General features: G+C 45.5%; 1 protein-coding gene across 1 annotated transcript in view; it reads right to left on the bottom strand.

Annotated features, from left to right (window-relative positions):
• The window catches only part of LOC119390905 (fatty acid synthase), a 277,784-nt gene that overhangs the window by 213,205 nt on the left and 38,586 nt on the right, over positions 1 to 25,993 (bottom strand). The window contains exons 5-9 of the mRNA XM_049415426.1: positions 19,951 to 20,073; positions 14,822 to 15,055; positions 12,881 to 13,182; positions 9,017 to 9,400; positions 7,821 to 8,010 (exon numbers count right to left, since the gene is read on the bottom strand). Coding sequence (XP_049271383.1) covers positions 7,821 to 8,010; positions 9,017 to 9,400; positions 12,881 to 13,182; positions 14,822 to 15,055; positions 19,951 to 20,073 — 1,233 coding nt within the window. The remainder of the gene's footprint in view (positions 1 to 7,820; positions 8,011 to 9,016; positions 9,401 to 12,880; positions 13,183 to 14,821; positions 15,056 to 19,950; positions 20,074 to 25,993) is intronic.

Below are 25,993 nucleotides of genomic sequence, written 5' to 3'. Positions count from 1 at the left end.
GTGCTTAGCAATAGGTGAAAACAGCAGCATTCACGGCTTTAGATTACAAGCGTCGGAAGTTAAAATTCTCGCGTATGCAGACGATGTTGCAATTAGTCGTACTGATCAAGAAAGTGTTAGCGCCTCCATCACAGTAGTTTAAAGTTTCGGCAATGCAATTGGCAGTTTTGTGAACTGGGGAAAGTGCCTGGGCTTCTGCCATGGAGAGTGGCCGTCAAGACCAGACTATTTTGCCAATGTTAAGTGGGTAACCACAGCCGTTAAGTACCTTGGCATCCCACTGGAATAACATAAAGATAATGAGAACCACTGGCAAGAACAAGCGAGAGAAATTCAGCTGAAAGCCAACAGATGGAACGGTAATCATCTGTCAATGTTTTCGAGAGCGACTGTTTGCAATCTGTTCTTTGCCGCAAAGCTTTGGTATGCCATGCAAGTATTGCATTGTTCAAAGGCAAACATACAGAAGCTCCATCGCGTATTTGCAGTTTTCGTTTGGGCGTCGAATTGGGAGAGATGCAGACGAACTAATCTCTTTAGACAAGTGGAAGATGGAGGGTTGGGATTACCACATCTTTTCATACGCCAAGTAGTAAACAGGTTCCTCTTCTTCCGCAACACAAATGATCCTTTCCTCCTGAAGGAAAAAATTGTAGCGCAAAGCAACACACGGACAGACAGAGAGGACGGGACTGGCGCTAACTTCCAACTGTGTTTATTCACGAAACGTACGTACATATATAAGGAACACAAGAACAGCAAGGGCATGACACTCGCGATAATCAGGCACAAAGCTAAGGGGGGATCATATCTATAAGCATTGTCAGCAGGAAATCACTTTTTTGGCGAACATTGGATAACAAGAAAGCTCCATGACTTTGGCGGTTGCACGCATGTTCAACAGATTGCAATTCTGAAGCCGCTAGATAAAGGAAAAAGGACCAAAGAATAAGCAAGAAAACTTGGAGATTGTTCATAAGATTGGTTTTTTTTTTACATGGCGAAAACAACGGTTCTACATGAACAGTAACTAGGAAGCAATGCGTCATACGTAAAAGCGATGCTTCAGTATACATCACAAACGACGAATTGCGGGCGTAACCATTCAGAAAACCCAATGAACAAAAAACAAACAAGAAAAACATTTTTTTTCTCTAACGGAAGCGCGTGTGCTTCTGCAAGCAGAATTGTAATGAAAACGACAACAAGACTTAAAGGTCCAATAGGGTGCGTCAAAAAATCAACAAGAAATAACGGCAACAAGACTTAAACGTGCAAAGGGGCGTCAATAAAACAGCAAAAATGAAAGTAAGATAACCCAAATGAGGTGAAAGTTAAACATGCCCTTCCAAGAAGGTCACTTCATTACTCATGAGTGTTATTGAAGGCGTGCTAATGCAGTTGTCACCGGTCTTTAAAATATAGTAGGCTTCAACTATCTCCCTTTCTGTCCTATCTAGTGCCCTCTTTAGGAAACTTGTGCGCGCAAACTCAGGTGTGCACCCGCATCTTTTGCAATGCTCGGCCAAATGCCCTCCCGAGTTGTTCTTAACAGACAGCGCGTGCTCTCTGGCCCTCTCATTGAAACATCGACCTGTTTGTCCTATGTTAACTTTATCGCAGCTGAGGGGGATCTTATATACGACATTGGTATCACATTCGGGGAAAATAGTGTCATGGTTGTTTTCACATTTTTTGCTTTTTCTTTTTGACATCATGGAGCATACCTTCGAGAGCTTGCATGGAGCCGTGAACACGATATTGATGCTGTACTTTGAGAGTGCTTTTTTCAAGTTGTGCGAGATACGGTGTACGTACGGTATAGCTATCGTGGGTTGTCGCTCACGCTCATTAGAGTTATTGTTTCCAGGACCTTTAAGCTTCTTCAGAAGGACTCGCAAACACTTGAGACTAGCAAAGCAGGGAACTTTGAAGCGTTAAGGCGGACAATTTGCAGTTGAAAACTAGCATGCATTTGATGTTGGCAGGATTTTTCTAGAGAAGCCTTCAGGCAAGTCATGGCGATACCTCTCTTAACAAGTTTTGAGTGGGCACTGTCAAAGGGCAACAGACTTTTCTTAGTTCTGGGATTATACATCCAGCAAATGTGCTTGTCCGTGAAGGACAGCTTTAAATCAAGGAACTGAATGCTGTTGTCCTCTTCAATTTCCCTAGTGAACCGAAGCCCTTCACCTGCGTTCTCAAATGCCTGCTGTATGTCTGAAACAACTAGATCCGGAACAGCGCTACCTTCGCAATTTAAGATGACCAGGTAGTCATCCACATATCTGTAGGCCTTAGTGACGTTAAATTTTTTTTTAGTTCTGGAGCCAAGCGCGTGTCAACAGCTGATAAGAAGATGTCACATAACACAGGAGCCACGGACGAGCCTATGCAAATGCCCGATTTTTGTACATAGTACCTCTCATTAAAGCTAATGGCCGTTGAGTCTAGGTAGAACTCAAGTAAGGTGATAAAGTTATCACAGCTTACCCCTGTGGCATTCCGGAACATGACTTCGCCATTTTCGTTGATTAAATCCCGCACAGCACGACACAAGCCTCCGTGAGGAATGGAATAAAAAAGTTCTTCGACGTCCATTGAAAACGCATGCGTGCCAGTCACTGTTCCATCAAGTAGGTCCTTGGCTATTTCTTGAGAGCTTCGCACTAGGAAAGGGTCTGTGATCTTGAGCGAACTTAGGTGCTTCTGTAGATAGCGTCCGATGAGGCCTTGCCAGGATCCTTTCTCTGTAACAATGGTTCTGAATGGGCAATCAACCTTGTGGGTTTTTCCGGCGAAGAATGCTTCTAAGGTGTTGGTAGCTGCTTTTTCGACTTTCTTCCGAAGGTATTCCAGGTTGAAGTCCTTGAGCATTCTGACAACCTTCCTTTTTTTGAAGCTTTGGTTTAAAACTGCAAGGTTTGAAGTTTTTTTCCGCGGCAGCTAAGGTTTTTTTCATTGAACTTTCCTTTGTCCATAACGACAAAACCTCCTTCTTTGTCGGCTTGGAGTATGGCTAGGTTGCGCTGTTTCAGTGTGTCAACCACATACTTGTAGGGAGGTTTCTTCGGTGGCTGAGAGCCTGCTCTTGAGAGAACACAATTTACGCTACAATTTTGCGCTACAATTTTTTCCTTCAGAAGTCATGAACCAACTAGCCCAACAAAACGTATTGCTGATCCTTTCCTGCGTACGGTGTGCCGACTGAGACTGATGCGGGCTTTACCGGGATATGTGGTTGGTACGAATCACATGACAGGTGACAGGTGCCACTTAGAATAACCTCCTTAATCACATTAAGGAGGTTATTCTAAGTGTACGCTTTTTATTTGTTAGATTTTCTAATCAGTATCTGTTTTCTGTGACAGGTAAAAAGCTGTACAAAGATTTATGTGATGCTGTTCTGCCTGTACCTCTATACCGAACCGTATACATGGGAGCTCAAGGACAATATGTGCTTAAGAGGGTGAAGAGAATGCAAGTGGCTCCGGCCGCGAAGACTTTATTTTTTAAGTTTCACACAGGTACAATATCTGTCAAGGCATTTCAAGAAGACCGTGGTCTTTTCTTACCATGGGGGCCAGATTGCCTTATATATATAAAAACCGGAAACTATAGACCACGTTTTCTTACATTGCTGGGAAGGAGTTTATGATTGAATATGCTAAATGGTCTTCACTGTTCACGGCGGGCTCGTATGGCGGGATTTTATTGCGATCCAGATGCACGGTCCGCACGGATGTATTTTCGTGAGTGTATGGCCAAGTTTGTGGAACTCCAGAAAGCTGAGGAGTTCGTACCTGAGTGGTTGTCGAGGGTAGAACCTTTGAAAGCGCTCAAGGAATTTTAAACTTGTGTCTGTCCAGTAGGGCTCACAGAGCTTTTGTCTCTCTTTCATGTCCTTATTGTTTGATGTACATGTCTATTAACATGCAATAAAGCAAAAAAAAAAAAAGATTGTGGCGCAGTGGATAGCGTGCCCGGCATCTCTTGTTGCGGACTGAGCGCTCGTGAGTTCGATGCCCGTTGACGGAACTCTTTTTCTTTGCCATTTGATCGTGTAAATTTTTTGACGTCATTTCCGTGACGGAAATACGTCACTGAAGTCTTGGTGGACCGCGGCATAAAGCACTTTCGTGTTAAAAACAGAAGCCAATGCATAGTTGTGAGGCAGGAAGCCGAGAGTGCGGTTCTCGTTGTCAGTCTGATAGTCAATAATATTATCTGGGATTTAATGTCCCAAGACCACGATATGATTATGAGAGACGCCGTAGTTCAGGGCTCCGGAAATTTCGGCCACCTGGGATTCGTTAACGTGCACCTAAGTAACTGACATAGTGAATATGAAAAAAGACGGCAGGAAGGGGAAGATGCAAGCTTGCGATGATAAAAACGCCTGGCCTGCGCTGAAAGCGCAGCGCAGTCGCCGCGAAAGCTGGAAGAGCGGCAGTTCTAGAGCCCGTTATAAACTCTCTTGTGGCTACTAATACAAGTACACTAGCAAGTACCCCCAATACGCCACAAATCATAATTTTTGTGACGTTGGGAAGCACGCACCACGACATTATTCGTCATTCTGCGGAAACACGAGGTACCACCTGTAAGGCATGTGCACTTTGTTGATGTGACGGTTGATGACGAGGAAGAATTATGGCTGAGCCCCTTTTAATGGGTTGAAAGCTTCAAACGACCCACTAGTGACGTAATTCGCATTGTGTGAGGTCCGGTCGTTATTTAACTCTCCCACCACGCTTCATAACTTATGGAAACGTGAGAAAGAGAGAGATAGAGAATTAACTTTATTGAGCCTCTGAGGAAATGAATCATGGGAGCCTTATGGGCTTCCTTGACAACCAATAGAAGTGCACTTGCTGGGAACCTACTGCGCTATAAATCATCATAATTTTTGTGAAGTAGGGGAGCAGCCACTGTGCAATTTTTCGTCATTCCACGGAGAACCGTGGTACCCGCTAAACACCTGTGAGGCATTATGTGCACTTTGTTGATGCTTTGGCTGATGGATGGATGGATGAACAACTTTATTTTAGTCGTTCGGTACGCGCGATTAGCGCGCAGCGGGCCGCTCCCAGGTCGGGCCAGGACCACCAAGGAAAAGTGGGAGCGAACTCTACGCAGTTCGGACCTTGAAGCACAGCTCTGGGCGGTCCATCGGGCCCGCGACGCGGCGGAGGGGCAATGCCTCTGTGGCTGATGACGATCAAGAATTATGGCAGATCCCTTTGTAATGGGTTAGAAGCACTCAACAACCCACTCGTTGCGCTATTTGCATTGTGTGACGCCTGGTTACAGAATTCGCGTTGTGTGACGCTTTGTTGTTATTTTACTCTTCTACCACGCTACATGACGTACGTCAATGTGGTTCCTTCGCGATATGAAGCCTGTATAAGGTCTTTGGGCGGGGTTAGGGTGCTTCGATGTCACCGCCACCGCTCGTTTTAAGGGTTGCGACGCCCATTAACCTCGCGCCGGCTTATTGTGTCAGACCGATGGACGCGGGCGCACGTTCGGGCGTCGTGCTGTCGCGTTCGGTGTTGTCAACGGCTTCTTGTTGATGTTGCCAGCTTAGTGCTTCTCTACGGTCTCCACCACAGTATGACGGTGCGTATCACCACTGCGTACGAAGGAACGCAGGTGGCATTGGGGCACACTAGGCAGGTTTAGTAAGAGCGGCATGAACTAGCGGTGGTGAAAGGCGGTAGTTAGCCCTAAGACCAGGCCGTATAAAGGAATGCGCGCGTCGCCATTCGAGCCCGATCGTTTAATGATACCTTGTTCGTTTTCGCGAGTGCATTACCCTAGCATTTCGCTGAATATCTCTGGCCGGCGTTGCGACGATACGGGAGGCACGTGCAACTCGCGTGACCTTCGTTGAGTTCAAACGCTAGATCCATGGAAATGGGTGTTTTCTGGATTTTTACCCAGGCGAGTCGGTCTATCACTTAAAAACATACAAAGATACGTTTCTTCAAGCAGACCCAGTCGTACAAGCACTACTCAGCGGTCTTCTGCTAAAGGAAGTTGAGTCTGAGTCTTAGTCTGAGTCTTTATTCCAGACATGCATAGACAAATACATGCCTGAGGAGAAGAGCAAAAAGCCACTCAATCACGGCTTGACAATGCTCCATTCCCCCACGTATACATCAATATTGCGGTATGCACAGAACAGAAACACATGCTCCCGGCATTTCAAGAAAAACCCAGAAGAGAATACTAGAATAATACTAAAAAACACGGTGCATATTAAAATAGGCAAGGCTACAAATGCAGCTTATCTCAGGATACATTCAATGCAAGTTACACACACAAAGAAGAAAAGAAATATAGGGGCGCGGCTATGAATACATTAGCGAAATATGTTCCGAAGAGAATTATAAGAAAGTTCGCGGATGGAGGTGTGAGATAAGCCAAACTTATTAAGCAGAGAAGACAAGCTGTAATTTAGAGTTTGAAAGCCATAGTTAGTACGTGGGTGAGGCACAGAACAATACTCCTGGTGTCTTGTGTGGTAGTAGAGAATGTTGGTGTGGAGGTTAGCGACTTCAGATAAAAATAATATGCGTGTGATTTCTACAGCTGTAAAAGAAATCGATGGTACATGTTGGATAAATGCATGATGCGATATGTTCTAAACAGTGGTTGACTCTGCGTTCTGTAAGGCACGTCTGCAAGCACTCTAGCGTACTCTTCTGCAGTGCGAACAGTTTATTAAAATTTGACTGTGCTGTACTGCCCCACACCAAAACGCAGTACTTTAAATGCGATTCAAACAGTGCGTGGTTCAGCGTAAGCTTTGCTTTTACTCAAAATAGATGCTGAAATTTTCTCAAAATGCAAATTATACGGGCAAGCTTACTTTGAATATGTCTGTGTGAGCATCCCAGGGCATGAATTCATTGAAATAGACTCCAAACGTTTTAAATGTATGAGGAATTTCCATGGCACTTGCTCATAACGTAAGAGTAGCGCTGACAGAAAGAACTTGATTCTTAGCTCTGAAAAATGTAGCTTTAGTTTTATTGCAGCTAATAAGGTTGAATACGTTTTCGGCTAAAGGGTATTTAGAACGCTTTTTTAAATGCGAATGCATTTCTTAGTCGGGCTATGTCAGCCGTGCGGCGTTGTCCGCAAGGCTCTCCGCTCTCACTCCCTCTCCCATAGCAACAGTTGCGGGCGCGCGCGCTTATCCTCGCCCCTGCGACCGGAGCAGGTTTGTGCGGGCGGAGTAGCGGAGAGTCAGTGGAGAGGAGGAGCGCGCTCTGTCGTGTGAGGGCGCTCGCATCGCGGGAGCTGGGCGGATCTCCGGCGCGTGTGGAGAGAGTGTAGGAGAGGGTAGGTGCAGTGCTTCGCCGCTCCTCTCGCCGTTCGCTCTCTCTCCTCCCTGCGCCACCGCCTCAATGCAGTGCGTTTGAAACGCGTTTGTGCTGCCTTGGCACAGCCTGAAAACAGCGCATTCTAAACGCGTTTGCGCTGCGTTGAAGGCGGTGGCAACATCCCTGAGGTGATTACGAACGCACGTAGGAAGCATTCGTTGAAAGAGGCGCCCAAAAGGGAGACACTTGAGCGCGTCGATGTGTCCAGCTTTACGCCATTAAAATTACTACGCCGTGTACCCTCGGCGCAAGAAATGCATTCGCCTTTCCTCGCGATTCCCTTCGTGGAGGTGGGGGCATTTTTTACCCTACCAATTCACGCGTGCAATGTAGGATGAAAGACGCACTCAGTGCACTTTAACTTCTACATTACAAAGAAAAATGAACAAATGTTGTACACGTTTGTATAACAGACCAAAAGCTTACCGACGGCTGCCATGGCTCCTCTCGGCAGGTTGCCTAGATCCACGCAACGTCCCCGCCAGTAGGCACACAGAACGGCCTGTTCAGCAGTGAAGCAACCATCAGCGTAGGCGCAGCCAATCTCGCCCATAGAATGTCCGACTACGCCATCAGGCCGTACGCCAGTTGCGAAGACTGCATCCACAAGCGCCACCTGTTTTAAAATACGAATGCATGCAGCGAGCCGAAAGGCCAATATTATTCAGCTGAGTAGCCATGGCAAATTTTGTTTCATGTTTCCGTAGAGGGTATGTGCAGGTTAGCGTTCTCGCGCGTCTCTTTATGCCGGATGTCCTATGGTTTAAAGCTATTTTTTGGAAGTGTGCCACGGAGGCTGGTGTTCTCTCCGGCCCCAGCACTATATGTGAGCCTCTGCGGTAGAAAGACGAGTGACAACAACCAGCTGTACCAGCCCCATTGCATGCAGCCATGGTGTATGCTCACACACTACGCGTCTGAAGAAGGCACTGTGAAGGCAAACTGCTTCACGCTTGCATAGTAGCAGCATATAGCTGCGGCAGTGTAGTGCAGAACTGGGCTTTATTTGCTTGAAACTTTTGCTCTGAAGTTAACGAAAAATAGGATTTCCACTAGCGATAAATAAGTAGATAGATACCTGTTTGCAATAATTACCCCGTAAATGTCAGGCTGCTTCATAGCCTGGTTTGCTCCTCCAGGTGTCGAGTGATGAATATGGTATATGCAATGAGCACATAGAAACAAAAATATTACGTGCAGTTGCACATATACATGTACCCTATAGTATAATGTCATCAGGTAGTTTATAATAAATTATATGACTATTTCTAATATTTTTCTTTCGTCCCAGATATAGCGTATGAGCTTTTCACTGAGAGAGAACCTTTTAAGTTCCTCAAATACAAATTCGAGCATTGGCCACGGTATTATAACCGTCAGCCTCCAATATCAAATGGTGCGCTAGAAAATTGTACGTTGTACTACATATTGCGAAAATCGTGCACCACCATGCTTCTTTTATACACAATGTTGTGCGTTCATGCTAAATAAAGGAGTATTAATATCATATATCCAAGCGAACTGTCATAACTAGGCTATATTGCAGCCCAGGCGCCATAGTAATACAAAGCTCTATTCCCTAAACATAATTATTGAACCAATGGTTCAGAAACGTGTTGTACCTGAAGCGCAACTATGGATGCAAAGAGTCCCGCCATGGTTTCCGCCTCCTTCTCAGCAGTCACCAAGTTGATGAGATCAATGCCGAACTGCCTGAGGAGCTCACGCGACCGTTGTATAGAGCGTGCAAAGACATCAAAGCACATCATTTGCCGCCCCATGCCACGCCACTGGCACCCCATTCCGGTGAACACAAGCCACAGGGGTCGCTTTTTTGAAGGAGCTTCGTCGACTTCCTTTAATACGTTCTCCCCAGAGCCATCCACGGGAACCAACAGGTAGCCACGCAAAGGAAATTGCGACACATCCGGCTGGCCTACAAGGTTCAGGAGAGCGTACCCGGAGTCCGGGTATGGTCCCTCGGCTTCCACGGAGTCCATGGTCCGCTGTAATTATAACCGAAACAATGCGCAACGTATATCCTAATATTTGAGCACAGTTATGAATAACTCAAGATTCCAAAAAGGAAGTCATCGGCATGAGCCACTTGGCGAATAATATTAACATTCTACACGTAATGATTTTTTCCAACATAATCAGAAAACATTTTTCCAACATAATCAGAAAACGCAACCGATCTCTTTCCAATGATTTTGCGAACGTGTAAGCAAAAGTTTATGTCACGGGGCGCCGCAGGATGTTCGCATTGTCGTTTCCAAAATGGCCGGAAATTCCTTCCTCTGTCCTGAAACCTTTCGTGCAGGGGGAGCTAATACGGGCATTGGCAGTCTGCATGGTCTTCAAAACCTACTCACATAAGCTTCGTATATGCTTTCTACTAGCCTTATGTCTAAGCACACTCTCTCTCTCTCTCTCTCTCTATATATATATATATATATATATATATATATATATATATATATATATATATATATATATATATATATATATAGTTGAAAATAATGAAGTCGGGCATGGGCTCGGGGAGAGACGCGAGAAACGGAGAGCAGGGATGAAAACGAAGTGGGATTCCGCGCTAGCCCTTGCACAGTAAAGACTTCGACGACCACGCGTCCTCATTATTCATATTTGGTGCCGAGAAACCCGGGAGTGGTCATTCCGGGACTACCATGACTTCGGCCGAGCGTCTTCGGAGCTGCGTGGGACTGTCAGGGCCAGCGTCTCAAAGACTATTAGGCTCCTGACAGGAATACTGCAGGACCCCGACACCGAGGCGCGCGAAGTCAGGAGGCACGTCGCCGCTTTGAAGACGGAGGAAGTTGAGCTCCACCAGCTAGACAAAGTCTCGGCCTCACTGAACGCGAGGCTATTGAAGGCGACGCCGATGGTGCAAGCGACTACAATGATAAGATTCTGTACGCGATAGCTGACGCACAGTTCTTGTCTCAGCGAGAACAGTCGACTCATCTCCGCGACCCGTCTAGGAGTGGACCCAATGGCGACCGGGTAGCAGTGCACGATATAACCATAGCTACTCAATATTGCTCAAAGAGGCCAGTCTGACTCGCAACAGTTGACTCAAAGCAATAAAAACATTCGCTATATGCCACTAATCCCCTATTGCTTCGCATGACATCGACTGCCAAAATGACCTTTTTTTTCGGGTGGTGTTTGGGAAGATTTCGTCGTCTTCGCGGACGTCACAACTGTGCGTCATGTGTGTTTCTGTAGCAGCATGCGAAACGCTTCAGATGAAGAATATTCTACACCGTCGTGTACAGACGCATGGCCACACATTCCGCTGCAGTGTCAACGTTGCGCTAGCTCCTTGGCCGCCTTTCACATCCGTAGATTTCACAGCACCAACAAGTAGAATTATTGCCGAGTAGTCCTGCCAAAATTGGATGGTTGCACAAATGTGCCTTATCCACCGTATTTGTTATTCGTAGGTACCAAGAGGGAGTCCTTTTGCAAGTCCGCTTATTGATCCAGCGTCACGTTGTAATGGACATGGAGGTGTTCAGACTCGTGCTCACAGCAAACGTAGCTGTTTTTGTGCCGCTCATCACGCATAAAGAATTGCGGTTTTTCGTGGTGCCGGGAAAGTGAGCTCTGCCTTGGCTGTTAGATAGGTAGCTGTGAATGCCTGAGCGAAATCATTTAACGGACTCCAAATATGACGCAGCCGAAGTGCGAAGATATCATGCTAAAAATTAAAAAGCGTTATAATGCATTAAATATTAGTATGGCTGTTTACATGGATGAAACTGAATGTGTAGATATCAATTCAAGTTCATTGTTGTATTCTCAGATAATCACGAAGTTGCAACAACATGAAAGACGCTTGAGCTTCGCCTTCATATGAGTGGAACGCTCTCACGCTCCACTGTAGACGGCTGGTTACGTTCGCATCGCCTGCCTATTCGCTTTCCGCACTTAGCTTTTCGGTGAACACCTCAAACGCTCGGCGAGAAAAATGGGGTATCAACGTCTCTGCACGTGACATTCGCCGTCTTAAACTATCCTTGAATACCTACAGCAAGTTCTGTTTCTGATAGGCCACTACGCCATAATTCATCATATCACTGAAATCACTGAAATGCGGACAGCTCGTCCGTAAGGAAATACTAGCATATGCACACTTTGTTACACATGCCACATGCACACGCTCTTACTGATGACGATGGTCAATAATGCCTGAGCGCTTTGCAATGGGTGAGTCAATAAAGCGTCCCCTCGTGCAATTCATATGGTTTGACACCTGGTACGATTCTACCCTTCTGCCTCGTAGTTACTTCAGGAGTTAATGCAACTTCTTGCTCCTAAATAACGCCTGTATAGAGCTCTTTTCTGAAGCACTTGCGAGCACTGGTGTCGCTCTGTGGTAGAGCACTTGACTGCCACGCAGCATGCCTGCGTTCGCTTCCGGCTCGAACCTCACATTTTTATTGCTTGCATCCACGGTTATTTTCGCTCACGTACAACGCCGCCAACACTGAAATTCTGCGACATAATTTCCTTGACCATCACTTTAATGGTCAAGGAACTGAATGCGGTGGAGGGTAGCTGTGATACTTGTAACGTAGAAAGGCGGGGTACTACTTAGAAAATATTCTTCATCAGTGCAGTTAAGTATCAAAGTTTGTGTCCTCTATGTTATGATGGCCAACCTGGTGCATGTAATTTTGATACTTTACGCATAAAATAATTTTGCATGTTTTTTCTCATGAATGTAGTACTTTTTGTCATAATGAGAGACGCTTATTTATGCCTTGATGCTCACGGAACCACATGTGATTGCAAAGATTTCTTTCATTATCAATACACTATACTATATTACGACAACTCCTGACACATACCTGTATTTAATGCTTATTTATCGGTTTATTTATATACCCGGGCGCAGACGTACATCCAAATGTGTGTAATATTCAGACATCACCTTTTATTAGAACTCTGTCATTCTTTACAAGGAAACTAACTGTTTTTCCATTTCCAAACTGCAGGATGACGACGCGAATACACTACGCCGAAATATCTATGAATGATTTATTAGTCCATTGAAATGCAATTCATACATTTGTTTTTTCGCTGCCTTAATCTCGTAGCTCAATAATAATATGAACGGTATTAGCACTCCACTGCTAATGATAAGCAAAGTAACTGAATGAAAAGGTATATACCTCACGTAGTTTTTTTTTTTTTCGCACGGGAAATAGCTTGCCGTGCCTGCCTGTTTATTATCGTCACGTAACAAAACAAAGAAAGCTTTCATTAACACTTTTCGCTTTGCCTTCTCTCTGAGCCCACAAAAACGTCTGAGCCATAAAAACACACAATCATTTGTATAATTTTCAACTGGCGGCTTTCTCTCTTAAGGGAATAGAGTGGAAGGTTCAGTTTTCTTCGGTGAGACAATTTACAGAAAATTTCTTTGAAAACATACGAAGAGCAAAATAACTTACCATAAGGGAGTCCCTACTTCTACCAGCCAAAAGAACGAGTCTAGGAAGCTCCGGCTTTTCCCGGCGAATGTCATTCACGTCTGGTTCTAGTTTTGCTTGCAGAATAACATGCGCGTTAGCTCCGCCAAAGCCAAATGAGTTGACACCAATCATGCCACCTTGAAAAGCTGTCGGCTTGTCGACGACTTCGAGTGTGCCGTCAAGCAACGATGGAATGCGTGGGTTTGGCACACGGAAGTGTAAATTGCCGGCTATAGTGCCAGTCTCCATAGCTAAAATAACTTTCGCCAGGGAACATATTCCTGGAAGTAGAAGGCGGGAAACAAACGGCAAGATGCAACGAAAATGCAGCACAATGCACAAAAAATACCTTGATGACGCTACAAAATGTTATCAAATGTGGAGTGTTGGAAATCCCTGAGTCTGATTACACATTTTTCTCGTCCATTTACCAAGGTCCAAATACAAGAAAATTTTTGTTTGTAAGACCGATCTCAGAATTGCCGACAGCTTTCGCAAATATTAGTCTATTATCCCTATTGTTCGATTTCTGTTCCCCGAATGTTACTAGCGTATGAACGTTTTGAGAATACGGAAGTCGTACCGCCGTTGCCACAGCGGAAACTTAAGCTAGGGCATTTGTAATTGTCTGTGGGACCATGAGCACTTGTACAATGGAGGAGGCTATGAACTGAAATAAAATCGAGTTTACTTAATAGAACTTTTTGTTGGGCTAGTTGGTACATGCTTACTGAAAAACCAAAAAGACGCGTACCATCAAGGAAAAAAAAAGGAAAAAAAGAAGTAAGGACAGGACAGAAAAGCTAACTTGCAGGAACAGAATAGTCGGGCGGAATGGACTTGCATCCCTGGTACCGCCTTAAACGGCAAACTAGCCATGAACAGGCAACGTTGTCTACTAACACTTGGTCAATGCTTATACGTGTCCCTAGACTGTGGAGTTACAGTATGCCTGCTACAGTCTCTGGCAAATAAACGCCGCACCTCAAGCTTTACAAGTGCGTTCGGCTCTAACCTGCGCTGAATCATCCTTTCATCCGCAGTCACTCTTCTGCGCAGATTTCCTACTTTTTAACCAAACGTTGCCATTACTTTCTACTTTCATCATCAGAATCTCCTTCTGAATATTTCTGTGAATATCTTAAAAGCTCGACCTTTATGTATCATGCTTTTTTGCAGCATGTGTGTCGTCAAACGATGCATCGCATTTAAGCTGCAGATACCTATGTAATCTGACCATATGTAAAAGAAGGTTTTATCTCCTAATATTGCGAATAGGCAGCGCACAAAAGGCAACGAACACGTACACAAAAAAGACGCAAACACAAGCGCTGTACTGCAACTAGTAATATTCATGCCAAATTTTCACAGCTAGATTATTACTTCCGCTGAATGCTCACGTAGTTTGAAAAATAATGGTAATGTTCATTTTACGACTCGCGTAACGGTGTAAGAGTACTACCACACATGCACGTCCTCGCAATGGAAAGCGCGCTGTGCAACTTCCATATTTCTCCAGTTTTTACTGGTGTGATCATCGTAAAATGTGCAATCCCTCAAATTATTTTGCTTAACAGCTTCCCACTAGCTACCCAGTGAAACCAACTCAGTGAAACTCAGTGAAATGCACGAACTTAGGGTATACATACTATCTCTTTCCCGTAAAGTTTCCAATTACTGTTCGTTTTAACTTTTTAAGTAAGAAGCATTATATTCACTTTACACGCTTGATTATTTTTGATTGTAGCAGAAGTTCTGTCAAGTTTTCAGGAACCAGTCGAAAGCAGCAAGAGTCGGTTGCTGGGAGGCCAAGTTCATCTCTAATTTCGACTGAATGTGCTTGATAATTGTTTCACCATTCACTGACTTGGCAGTAATTACAGTGTCAGCAAGAAACACAAAACGCGTGTGACTCCTTACCAGATGCGGCTTCGGCATGTCCCATATTGCTCTTTACAGATCCTATCTTCAGCGGCTTGTCTCGTTGTGATCCACAGAAGACGCTCCTTATTGCAGCCAATTCCAGTGGGTCACCGACCTTAGTCCCCGTGCCATGCGCTTCAACGTAGAGCACTCGCTGCGGATCAACCTTTGCCTCAGAATACACTTCACGTATAAGTTCTTCCTGTAGCTTGGTCGATGGTACGGAGATCCCTAAAAGATAGCAGTTCCCGCAGGTATTGATTGTGTCAGTCTGTCAGCAGTAACAATACACGTTATATATTATTGTCCAAAGCACACAGTGTGTAGCGACATTCCGTGGCAGTAAAAACATCCATAGCTGTATAGTTCAATGCATTAAAGTAATGTATCATGGACGCCGTCATGTTGAAGGCGGTAGCTATCGACGTCGTACTTTGCGTAGTACAAACAGCTGAGTAAATGCTGACTCAGTGTGTGAAAGCCTACGGTCGCATCTCGGCATTTCCCGCTTACACCTGTAGTGTCCATGTATAGCCTTTGTTAAAATGTAGAAAGGCAACCCTGTGGTAAGCAGGAGGGGCTTCCAGGATGGCTGCGATGCAGTAAAAATAAAGCTGTGTGCGCTCCCGGCTAAGGCAGTTGCAGTCCTTGATACATCATCACCCACCAGCGCCATTGAATTCAATAGTCTCTTCAGTATCCTAGCCTACTGTGGTCGTATGGTACCAAACCTTCCCACCTCACCCAACCACTCAGGAAACTCACAGCCAAAGGAGTGGACTGATGTTGGACAGACGAACAGCAAGGCGCCCTGGGCGAACGGACGAAAAAGCTTTCCGAAGCTACAGCTCTCGGCCTTTAGACACAGGAAATGGCATAACGCTCAATATAAATGCCTCATGGCCTTGATGCTAGGGTCACAAAGAGATTAGTGTGTCGAATCAGAGTTGTAGCATATGACAGTCATGCCCTTTTCTCCGTGGAAGCACGTTGCTCTCAAAGTGAAAAAAAAATAATGCTAGCAGCGGTGTAGGGAACCAAGCATTCCCACATCTATCTGTATGCGATGGCATTCTGCCAACTGACGGACCACAATCCATTGACCAGCATTCTCGGGAACCCCCACTGTCTGACTTCAGCGCGGCTAGGTCGTTTGGCATCCTCAATTCAGCAAAGCACCTGGGAAGTGCTACGTATCAGTAGCCAAATGACCCGTCTGACTAACTCTCCCTACAGGTAGTAGATTCCACGGAACTGTTTTGGCGCATGGAATCAGTCGCAGAAGAGCCTGTGAACTTTGTCGTTTCTGACAGTCTACCTCACACTATGACCATAGAAAAGGTAACCAAAACGACGCTGGCTGATCCTGGGCTCAACTCTCTCACGCAAGCCCTCAAGTGACCCCAACATGTCAAAAACTGCAAGAACACTACTCTACGTCCTTTCCACCATATTGCAACAGAACGTTCAGTCTCGAAAGAAGGCCTTGCGTTAAGAGGCACTGGTATAGTACTGCCGGCACAACTTCACGCAAAGGCAGTGCACCTTGTACACAGAAGCCACAAAGGCATTGCCAAGACAATATAGCCCTTGCTTGAGAAGGTGTGGTTCCCAGGGAAACACTCTTTAGTACACCAGACTGTGAAGGGCAGTCTTGAATGCCAAGCTAACACGCTGGTACACCAGCGAGATCCTTTGCCAATCCAGGAACTGTATCGACGCCCATGGACAGAAATGTGGGTAGATTGTGCTAGCCCTTTCTTCGACGGCAAGTATGGCATGGCAGTTGTGGATGATTTCTCCAAGTACCCAGTGGTGTGCATCATACATACGCGTGCAGCACCTACAATCATCAAGCAACTGCGTTCAATCTTTGCTCGGTTCGGCTGTCCAGAAATCATAGTGCAGGTTGCTCACCATTTACAAGTGAAGGCTTCGCAGACTTTGCTAGCGAGCTTGGTTTCAAGCATCATCGTATCACTCCCTTGTGGCCACAGGCTAACCGAAAAGCCGAACGATTTACGAGCAACCTCTCGAAGTCTGTACGCGCAAACCATGTCGGCCATTTGGATTCGACGAAGGAGCGCCAGTCGTTCCTGCTGGCTTATCGGTCAACAGCCCACGTTTCCACAGGAAAATCACCGCTTGAGCTTCTCTTTGGGAAGCCCATGATGAATCTTCTTCCGACACTTGCTCTTGGTACCCACAACGCAGCTCACACCGAAGCTAGGCAAAGCGACGCGCAAAGAAAAGCGTACAAGCAATGAGTCGACGCTCGGTGAAAGAGCAGTCACAACCGCAGCTGCGTGTCCGAAAACAAGTCCTCTGCAACCAGGACAATACAAATAAGTTCTGTTCTTAATATGACCCACATCTGTACACAGTGCCCAAAGTAAGCGGCTCCCAAATCACATCCAATTATGGACTGTCGATTTGTCGTAACTGAAGTTTCTTCAAATACGCTGGCCGAGTTCAAGTGAAACGACACCAGGACCGGACCAACATGCCAGATTTGGATGACGCAGCTTTTACAGCGAAAGCTGTTATGAGATCATTTCACCGGCCGTTTTTGGCGCCGTAGTTGTCCGCCGCCGCCGCCACCGCCGGTGTCCGTAACCAGTATCGCTCGAAATAAGAAAAAAACGACATAAGAAAAAATTTCCAGGACGGAACGAGGTTCGAACCTGGGCCCTCTGCGTGGGAGCCCAGTATTCAACCTCTGAGCCATGCCGGTGCTTGAAACTGCTTCGCAAAAAGGTCCTATACAGGCTTCATGTCGGGAAGGAACCACATTAGCATATGCAATATAGCGTGGTAGAAGAGTAAAATAAGCACCAAGAGTCGCACAACGCGAATTCTGTAACCAGGCGTCACACAATGCGAATTGCGCAACGAGTAAGTTGTTGAATGCTTCCAACCCATTACAAAGGGCTCTGCCATAATTCTTCATCGTCATCAGGCACAGCCTCAACAAAGTGCGCATATCGCCTTACATGCGTTTAGCAGGTACGAAGGCTCTCCGTAGAATGACAAGAAATGGCACAGTGCCTGCTGCCCTACTTCTCAAAAATTACAAGGATTTATAGCGTAGTGGGTTCCTCGCAAGTGCACTTGTATTGGTTGCCAAGGAAGCCCATAAGCGCATGATCCATTTCCTCGGGGTCTCAGTAAAGTTCTTCGCCCCCTCCCCCGTCTCTCTCCCACGTCAACGTATGTTATACAGCATGACGGGTGAGTAAAAATTGGCCGCGTATCTGCGTGCTTCGCTGCAAATGTCGTCTAAAGACGATAGAAGAGGCGCTGCGTGAGATATGGACGCCATCTGGCAATACGTCGGGAAACATGAGTGCTGTGTTGCGGGCTGGTAGTCCCGGCGCAGCGGCAGGCGAAGACCGGCGGTGACCAACGCGACCGGTGGGGACGCCGGCCAGCCCGAACACGCTGTTTGGCGCGATGCGCCGAAGGAGAAGAAACGTCCGCACTCAACGAGTACTCTCCACAAACTCTCTTACTTACACGTCGCCTGGGTAAAACAGGAATGCCAGAGCGGCGCCCCCTGTAATCCGTACAATGCAATACTGAACCGAAACCGAAACAACATGAGCTTGTGCAGAGGGCACGGAGGAAGACAAGTTTCAGCGCAGTCGCATTTTCAGCGCACCTTAAGAAACTAGGGTTGTAACATTCTGGGGCGAGTAGGGCCAGAAGGACCGTCACGACGAAAACCTGCCTCCTCAGTCGTATTCACCTGGAACGTTGGTGTGGCTTCGCGTTCCCTCCTCCGCTACTGGCCTTTCCAAAAAGCTACTGCCTAAGTACGAAGGCCCCTACACGTCCTACGTCAAGCATCCCCAGTTAACTATATGATTGAGCCTGTTCAATGATCTACGGACCGCCGTCGTCGCGGCCGCGAGACTGTTCACGTCGATCGACTGAAGCCGCATTATGACCCACCAGTTGTACCTGTTTCTTAGGTCGCCAGGATGGCTCCTTTTCCGCGGGCGAGTGATTTGTAACATGGTAGGGCGCACACAAGAACGCCCGCGAAAGAAGAAGACGAAGACGGTTGTTGTTGGCGCTCGCGCTTGCTCGGCTGGACCGCTGATCGCTTCAGCTGTGGCAATCCTTTAATAAACGCGTTACTGTCTCAACGTTAAACGCATACCATCAAGGTCTTTAAAATTGCGTATCTGTGTATTTTCTATTAAAGGAGCGCACCACCTAATACTTACCTAATCATGTTACGCCTCAGATATCCGTAATATTTACTTTTTGATAGACAACGTTCACAAGTATGAACAGCCGTACCAGTTCAAGATGGGTGGGCGGTAAGCAAGTGGCCGGTTGGCTGAATCGGCTGACGTGCCGACAAACAGAAAGACAGACAGACAGAAAGACAGACCAAAATTTCTGCGTTTAGGTTCCCCACGAAAGACTATCGTCTTTAAAAAGTGACCGGGCGTCACCCAATGCATATTACATAACTGGTGAGCTGTTTAAAGCTTCCAACCCATTACAGGGGCTGACCCACAATTCTTCATCGTCATCAATCGTCGCGTCAACAAAGTGCACATAATGCCTTACAGACGTGTAGCTGGTGCCTCGCTTCTCCGCAGAATGACGAATAATGGCTTAGTAGGTGCTTCCCAACTTCACAAAAATTGTGATTTATGGCGTAGTGGGTACCTTTCTAGTGTACTTGTAGCCCCAAGAGAGCTTACAACGGACTCTAGAAACGCCGCTCTTCCAGCTTTCGCTGTGACTGTGCTGCGGTTTCAGCGCAGGCCTGGCGTTTTTTCGTAGCGTGTGATTAACCCAAGGGCACAAAATCACGTGCATTCACTGCGCGCTTTTTTACATCATCAAATGGGAGACTTTCACAGCTATGGTTATAGGTATATATGGATGACAGATGCTGATTTATGAAAAGACGTAACTAGATTAGCCGCCTTAGTCGGAATGTTTTGAAGAAGCAGATAATTAGGTTTTATTCAGAAAACTCCACGTTAAGAACTCCATACGAAGAAAACTTGCAACACACAGAGTCATAGTAACACGCACAGTCATAATACTTTATCAGGCTTGCACTTCCTTGGTATAGAAATATTTTTCTCTGAGCAGCTTACCTTCTTTTTTGTAGCCGTCAGAGTTGGCTCTGACGCCGACAATTCGTGCGTAGATACGGCGAGCTTTCGCGATATTCTGGATGAAAAAGGCACCCACGGTCTCACTTCGGGTGTAGCCATTACCTGCAATTTAGAGTTTCGACGGCTGCTTACATCGTGTAAAGCACAAAAATGAAATATTTGTGCCAATAACGCACGTTTTGTAAATAGATGTGTCCGCTCTAGCACTTTCTTTAGACTTAAAAGACTGCTGTGGCGTTTAGTAACTTAACGCTGTATTTGACCTTACGACATTTTGCGTCATCCGTGCTCTTACGTAATACGACTGGAGTTTCTTCCCGAGGTAAATATGTACCCTACAGAAAGAATGTGGTGGAACCCTCTGGAACCTCTGACAGCGCAACTTTAGCCAATTTGCTCGAACTGTCACGTACTCCCCGTCGGTTGTACTAAAACTAAACAGCCTTTTTTTGGCATTCTGTAGTTCTACGTGTGCCAACAACACTGGATGAGGCACGTCGTACTGCAGTACTGTACGGCGGGATTTTATATATGAAGCCAAGCTAATTGAACTTTTCCAGGTGTCCTATGACGTGGCTTGCCTCGTATTCGTGTTTCACTTTTGGCGTGTGAAACGTCAGAGCCCAAATCAAGAGGACTCCAGCTGCGCTTAGCAGAGCGCAGCCGCATACGTCGTTTCATTCAAGCAACAATTTACTGTCACCCTTTCTCAGCTGTTGCGCGGTGCCTATGTTGGACGAAGCCCCCTCCCGGTGATCTCTCCTGATTCTTGTGGCGCGAGCTTACTCCAACTTATGCCTTCTAATTTAGCTTATGACACCTCGTCATTACTGGCCTCCCTTGACTGTATTTCACTTCTTTGGTGCCTGTCATACACATTATCAATGATTACCGATTAGCGCGGTGGCATATATTGATGGCATGGTATTAATGCCCTTGGTTAAGTACTGTATTAAAATAAAGTTTTCTCGTTGGTCGTCTCAACATTTTTCGGCATTTTGGGTCAGGCTACAGAAGTGAAATAACGTTATGCCAATAGTCTGACGCTGATGCTTTCTACCAATGAAGTGACATCTGGTATTTTTATTGTATGCAGTGCGCGACGTCCAAATTATAGGCCATTTGCTATCTGGCCTCGAGAACAAAGCTGCGTGCTTTTACGACCTGCGCTTTGTCATTACGAGCAGTCATAGTACGTGAATGCCTGCTATAACAAACATTCACGTGTCCCAGCTTTCAAGATTACGCGGTATGTCAAACCTGATTTCGATTTTGAATTAGCGTATACGCTGTTCTGAAGGTTTGGCTGCGCCTAGACATCGAATGGGAGGCTTTGCATAAAACCACAGCAATTATTCAAAACAAACACAAGGTTCTGCCTCGCATCAAGGTTAAGAAGAGTGTTTTTTTACAAATTAAGAGATGAGGACAAAGCAAATGTTAAAATGAAAAAAATACATACGGACAACGAATTGTTTTTCAACACTTTTTCAAGAACAGTGAACATAAGTATTTGCCGCAACGTAATAAAAAATTGGGGGACCCTTAAGCTTCGCCTTTAAGAGGTGAACGCAATAGCGAAATCCGGCCCCTAGTGCGCACTTCAACCACTAAGTGCATACTTATTAATGTATTTGTTACACGCACACGCACACAGACACACATACGCGCGCGCGCGAATGGTACATACAGGTTTTTGATCTAAAGCAAGAGTCGCATGGCCTCCAAGATAGACGCCGCGCGCTTGCCATCTCGGAGGCCATGAAGAGTCGCACAATGCCTCACAGGCGGCAGCACATTATCTAGCGTTTGCTGTTTGCTTGATCAACGCCTCCTCTGGAAAGCCGGTGGTGGCTTGATATGTTTTCCGGTAGATGGACATAGTTGTCCATTTTTAGAGCTGTCTGAAAGTTCGTGTGTGTTTTTAGCGGCGATGGCTGCACTATCCCGGCCTTTTTCGACGTAGTTTGATGGCCTCCCAAATGCGCCTAAAAATCGCCGAATGGGCTCGTTTTCGTCGTGACACCTGTCCAACAAAATGCGTTAAGGAGAGAGCCTGTGCCATTCAAATCCTTTCACTACATGGCATTTATAGAGTGTTTTTTTCCGCAGCAGCTGCAAGTAACATCGTGGCTTTGTGGTAGGACACATGCTTGCCACGCGAACGGTCCGGGTTCGATCCTCAATGGGACCGAACATTGTATTCTTTACTTGACTTGCTTCTTTTTAGACTTTTCGCTCACGGACGATTTTTCGCTTACAACCAACGGTGCGGACGCCGACGGCGGAATTTCTGCGACATGAGCTCTCTAACGCTATCACGTTAATATTAACAGAAAATGCCTACGTTAAGCAGGGGTTCGTAGATTGATCGAGCTTACTTATGGTGTTCTGCGCACCTGGCGCGCTCGGCCTGGACTTATTAATACTTAAAATTCCATGCGATGTTTACCAATTTTAAAACAAGATATGCTCTGTGCTGTGACATACTACAACTTGAACACTGAAAGAATACGCGCTAAAAATTGACGAACACAAAAAGGATAACAGACAAAGGAGTGGCGCTACTAACAACTAACAGTTGCTTGCTTGCATGCTTGGCCCATAGTTGTTGGCTCTTACCCAGTACGGGGGATTGGCCATGAAACCGGCGATTAATATAAGTGATGAAATTTAGAATTTAGATGAAGGAAAAAGGAAATAATTGGCCGTGTGGGGTATATAAAAAAGTTGAAGAATTATTAGTTTATGCAACAATAAAAATAGGAATGGGCCAATCATATGGAATCAGTAATTACTACAACTGCCGAATCATTTAGTGAAAGTTCTCGTGGGGCTAAAATAATTGCTAGGAGCTCAGCTTCGAATATTGGGGTATAATCTGGGAGACGCAAAGAGCATGAAGATAAGGCCTCTGAGAAAATGCCTACTCCCGCTTTCTCTTCACACATGGATGCATCAGTAGCAATGACATTATCAATTCCCAACTGAAGTAAATGGTCTTCTATTAAGCGTATTAAATATCTAGAAGGTAGGAGTTTGGAATCGTCGGGCGTGGGATGCAATAACTCTGATGGGCGAGAGAACGACTACATCAAGAGCGTGTGAAGCAGAGAGAGAAAGAAAAAGGTAGAGAAAGCAGGGGAGATATAGAGCGTACGAAAAGGAAGAAAAATAAAAAGCTCGAAAGAGAGAAGAAATAGACAGACAGAGAGAGAAATAGAAACAGACACAAAAAACGTAGAAAAGACAGAGATCAAAACAGAAAGAGAAAGAAAGAGACAAGGAAAAATGAAGCATGGAATGGAGAGGGAGAAGGAAAGGGGAAAAGAGAAAAACGAACATAAGTGGGGACAGATAGAGAAATAAATAGATATATCGAGAATTGAAAAAAATAGAAAGAAACAGCTAGTAAAACAGAGGAAAAGAGAGGGAAAAAAGAAAGAGATAGAGAGACGCAACGAAGGCCGCCCATATTCTCCGTACCAGCTTTGCGCCACCAGTGCAAGCTGCGCTAATTTTTATTGATATGACTGCAAAGGAGATGTTGGCGCAGAAATGAGGCGCCTCCTACTCCTTAGCTCTTGAATGGATCGAGCATACAGCAAAACAAATGAACATACAAACAGTAGGGCATGGAAACAAAACACAAGCACACACATATGTCATACAAAACCATCATACCGCAAAAGAAAATGTCAGAAATGTGATTAATAATCCCTCTGATAATCTCTCTGGTCACCATGGGGAAGAATCAGTACATATGGACAACATAACAGTCATCCCATCACGATAGCAAGGAGATACATATAATAAGTAGGAACATACATATAATAAGTGACAATGTATTAGGAACATAAATGCCTTAATAATTGCTAGCAATGCCGTTGTCATCAAGACAGCTTTTTAATGCTTTTAATGCGACGTCTGTAAGGCTCTGGTTGGCGTTGGGCCCAGAAGTTTTCTTATACTAAAGGTCTGCGGTCTAATGTCATTACCTCTTAACACAGCGCCACGGCGTGCCCTAACGTGGGCAGTGCAGAACGAGTGGGCCCTGATCTACACTAGCCTGATCTCAGTGTGGCCATATCACAATTAGAAAAACGAAATATATATTGTCTAATGAAGCACTACATCGCTACTGTTGCCTGATGTGCCCTTTTTGATGGTATGACCGTTCATTTCATTTTTTCCTTCATTGCTGCTTTCTTTATCGAGTGTGTACACCAGATATGTTTGCAGACACAGAAATGAATGCGTTCTAGTGCGTGCATCGTTCTTCCTGAATACCTGGCAGCGCGGAGAGGGATGCAGTCCTACCAACCAGCCGCTGTCACAGCCTCAATTCAAGCTTGCAATTGACCAAACATGTAATACGATTCGCCATGACAAGTGCCGATAGCTTTGGCTGTGGTTACCGAAACGACGGCGTTCTGCACAGATCTTCGCAACTCTTGTAATTCTCAAACAGCCATCGATGCCAAGCAAGCAGGCACGAGCCCGCAGGTTACCTAAGCGACATAGTCTAGCCGCTCTGCGAACAATTGAAGTGCGAAGGCACACTCGTCGAGTTGGTTGAAATGCATGGTACTTGAAGAACAGCGCGAAAGACGAGACCAAGGAAAAGACAATACACATACAACGCTATACTTGCAACTGAATTTATTGGAGGAAATATTCTGCTTGTTCTTTAAAGTGGATAACAAGCACATGCGCATGCTCGTTGTCAAAAACAACACAAGTACACAAAAAGCATAAAAACTTAGTCTCGCACACGCACGTGCGAGAAATGCGTGTGTATTGCTGCAAAGGTAGCTCCTCTACTTATAAATATTTTTCATAGCTTCATTGACAGAACAGTAGAAAAGGAATGAGCCTGCAATTTCTTCCGCATATTTTGGTATGTCGATGACTTCATTTTCGATTCACACGAACCTAAAATTGTACCCCATGATCTGGATGTTTTTGGAGAAAATGGCTCTGGACTCGAGTTTGCCTATGAAGTTCCACAGAATAACACACATCAATACTTATACTTGTAGTTTACTTTACAACCGGACCACCTTTGTTGGCAAACTCGCCGAGGAGTGAGAAGCCTCTGCTGAACTAGAAATCATGCCATTCAAAACTAGTAAAAGACGGGACAGCTTCCGCATATATGACTATGGCGGTAAACAAAATCGTGTCTTTACAAAACGTGCCCGAACCAGGAGGCTCAAGTTAACCGCTGCAGGGATGCTGGTTTCAGGGACTCAAGCGTTGTTTCGTGCGCAGGCAAAATCCTCAGCAAGTTGAAACTTCCGCAACCTGACGTGGGAGAGCGCCCCGCATGATGGGCGTAGCAATGTAGTCGTGACGCTCTACATCCATGGGCTCTCACACAGGTTTACGTTTACGAAAGTAAGAGTTAAGTTTGGCGTGAGCGTCCTTTTTTCTGCTCCCAATAAGTTGATAAAATTGGGAATTGCGCTTCAAAGAAGCCATGAAGGAATGGGTAGGAGGGTAAGCTGTAAAATAAAACATCCAAACAAGTTTATTCTCTGTAAACCTGGCGTAGTATACCAGATCCCTTGGGCATGTGCCGCGCGTATATAGGACAAACAAACATGTGTGTTAACCTGAGACTACTCGAGCCCCAAAATTCATCACCAAAGAAATGAGCTAACCTAGCAAAACACTGCTCTGAATGAGGCTGCTGTCATTCTTTGTTGATGTCGGTATTTTGTTTGTTCATAAAGATGCCTGTACTTGGGAAGTGGCGGAAGCGCTTCGCATTTCAAGAAAAGGAATCCATCGGCTTTTGGAGTCAGCCTTTTGTAGCCTTGTCTATTAAAGAGGTAGGCCTGCTGAATCAGGGATAGCGTCCGCATTCTTGCATGCGCATGCATGAGACTACGTTTTTATGCATTTTGTGTACTTACCTGTCTTCTTTTTGGCAATGAGCATGCGCATACGCTTGTTATGTTGCTTAAATAAGGGAAATCATTCCTACAATAAACTCAGTTTCGAGTACAGCGTTGTA

The sequence above is a fragment of the Rhipicephalus sanguineus genome, chromosome 4 (genome assembly GCF_013339695.2).
Source record: "Rhipicephalus sanguineus isolate Rsan-2018 chromosome 4, BIME_Rsan_1.4, whole genome shotgun sequence".
NCBI lineage: Eukaryota > Metazoa > Arthropoda > Arachnida > Ixodida > Ixodidae > Rhipicephalus > Rhipicephalus sanguineus.
This window is presented reverse-complemented; position numbering and strand designations above follow the sequence as displayed.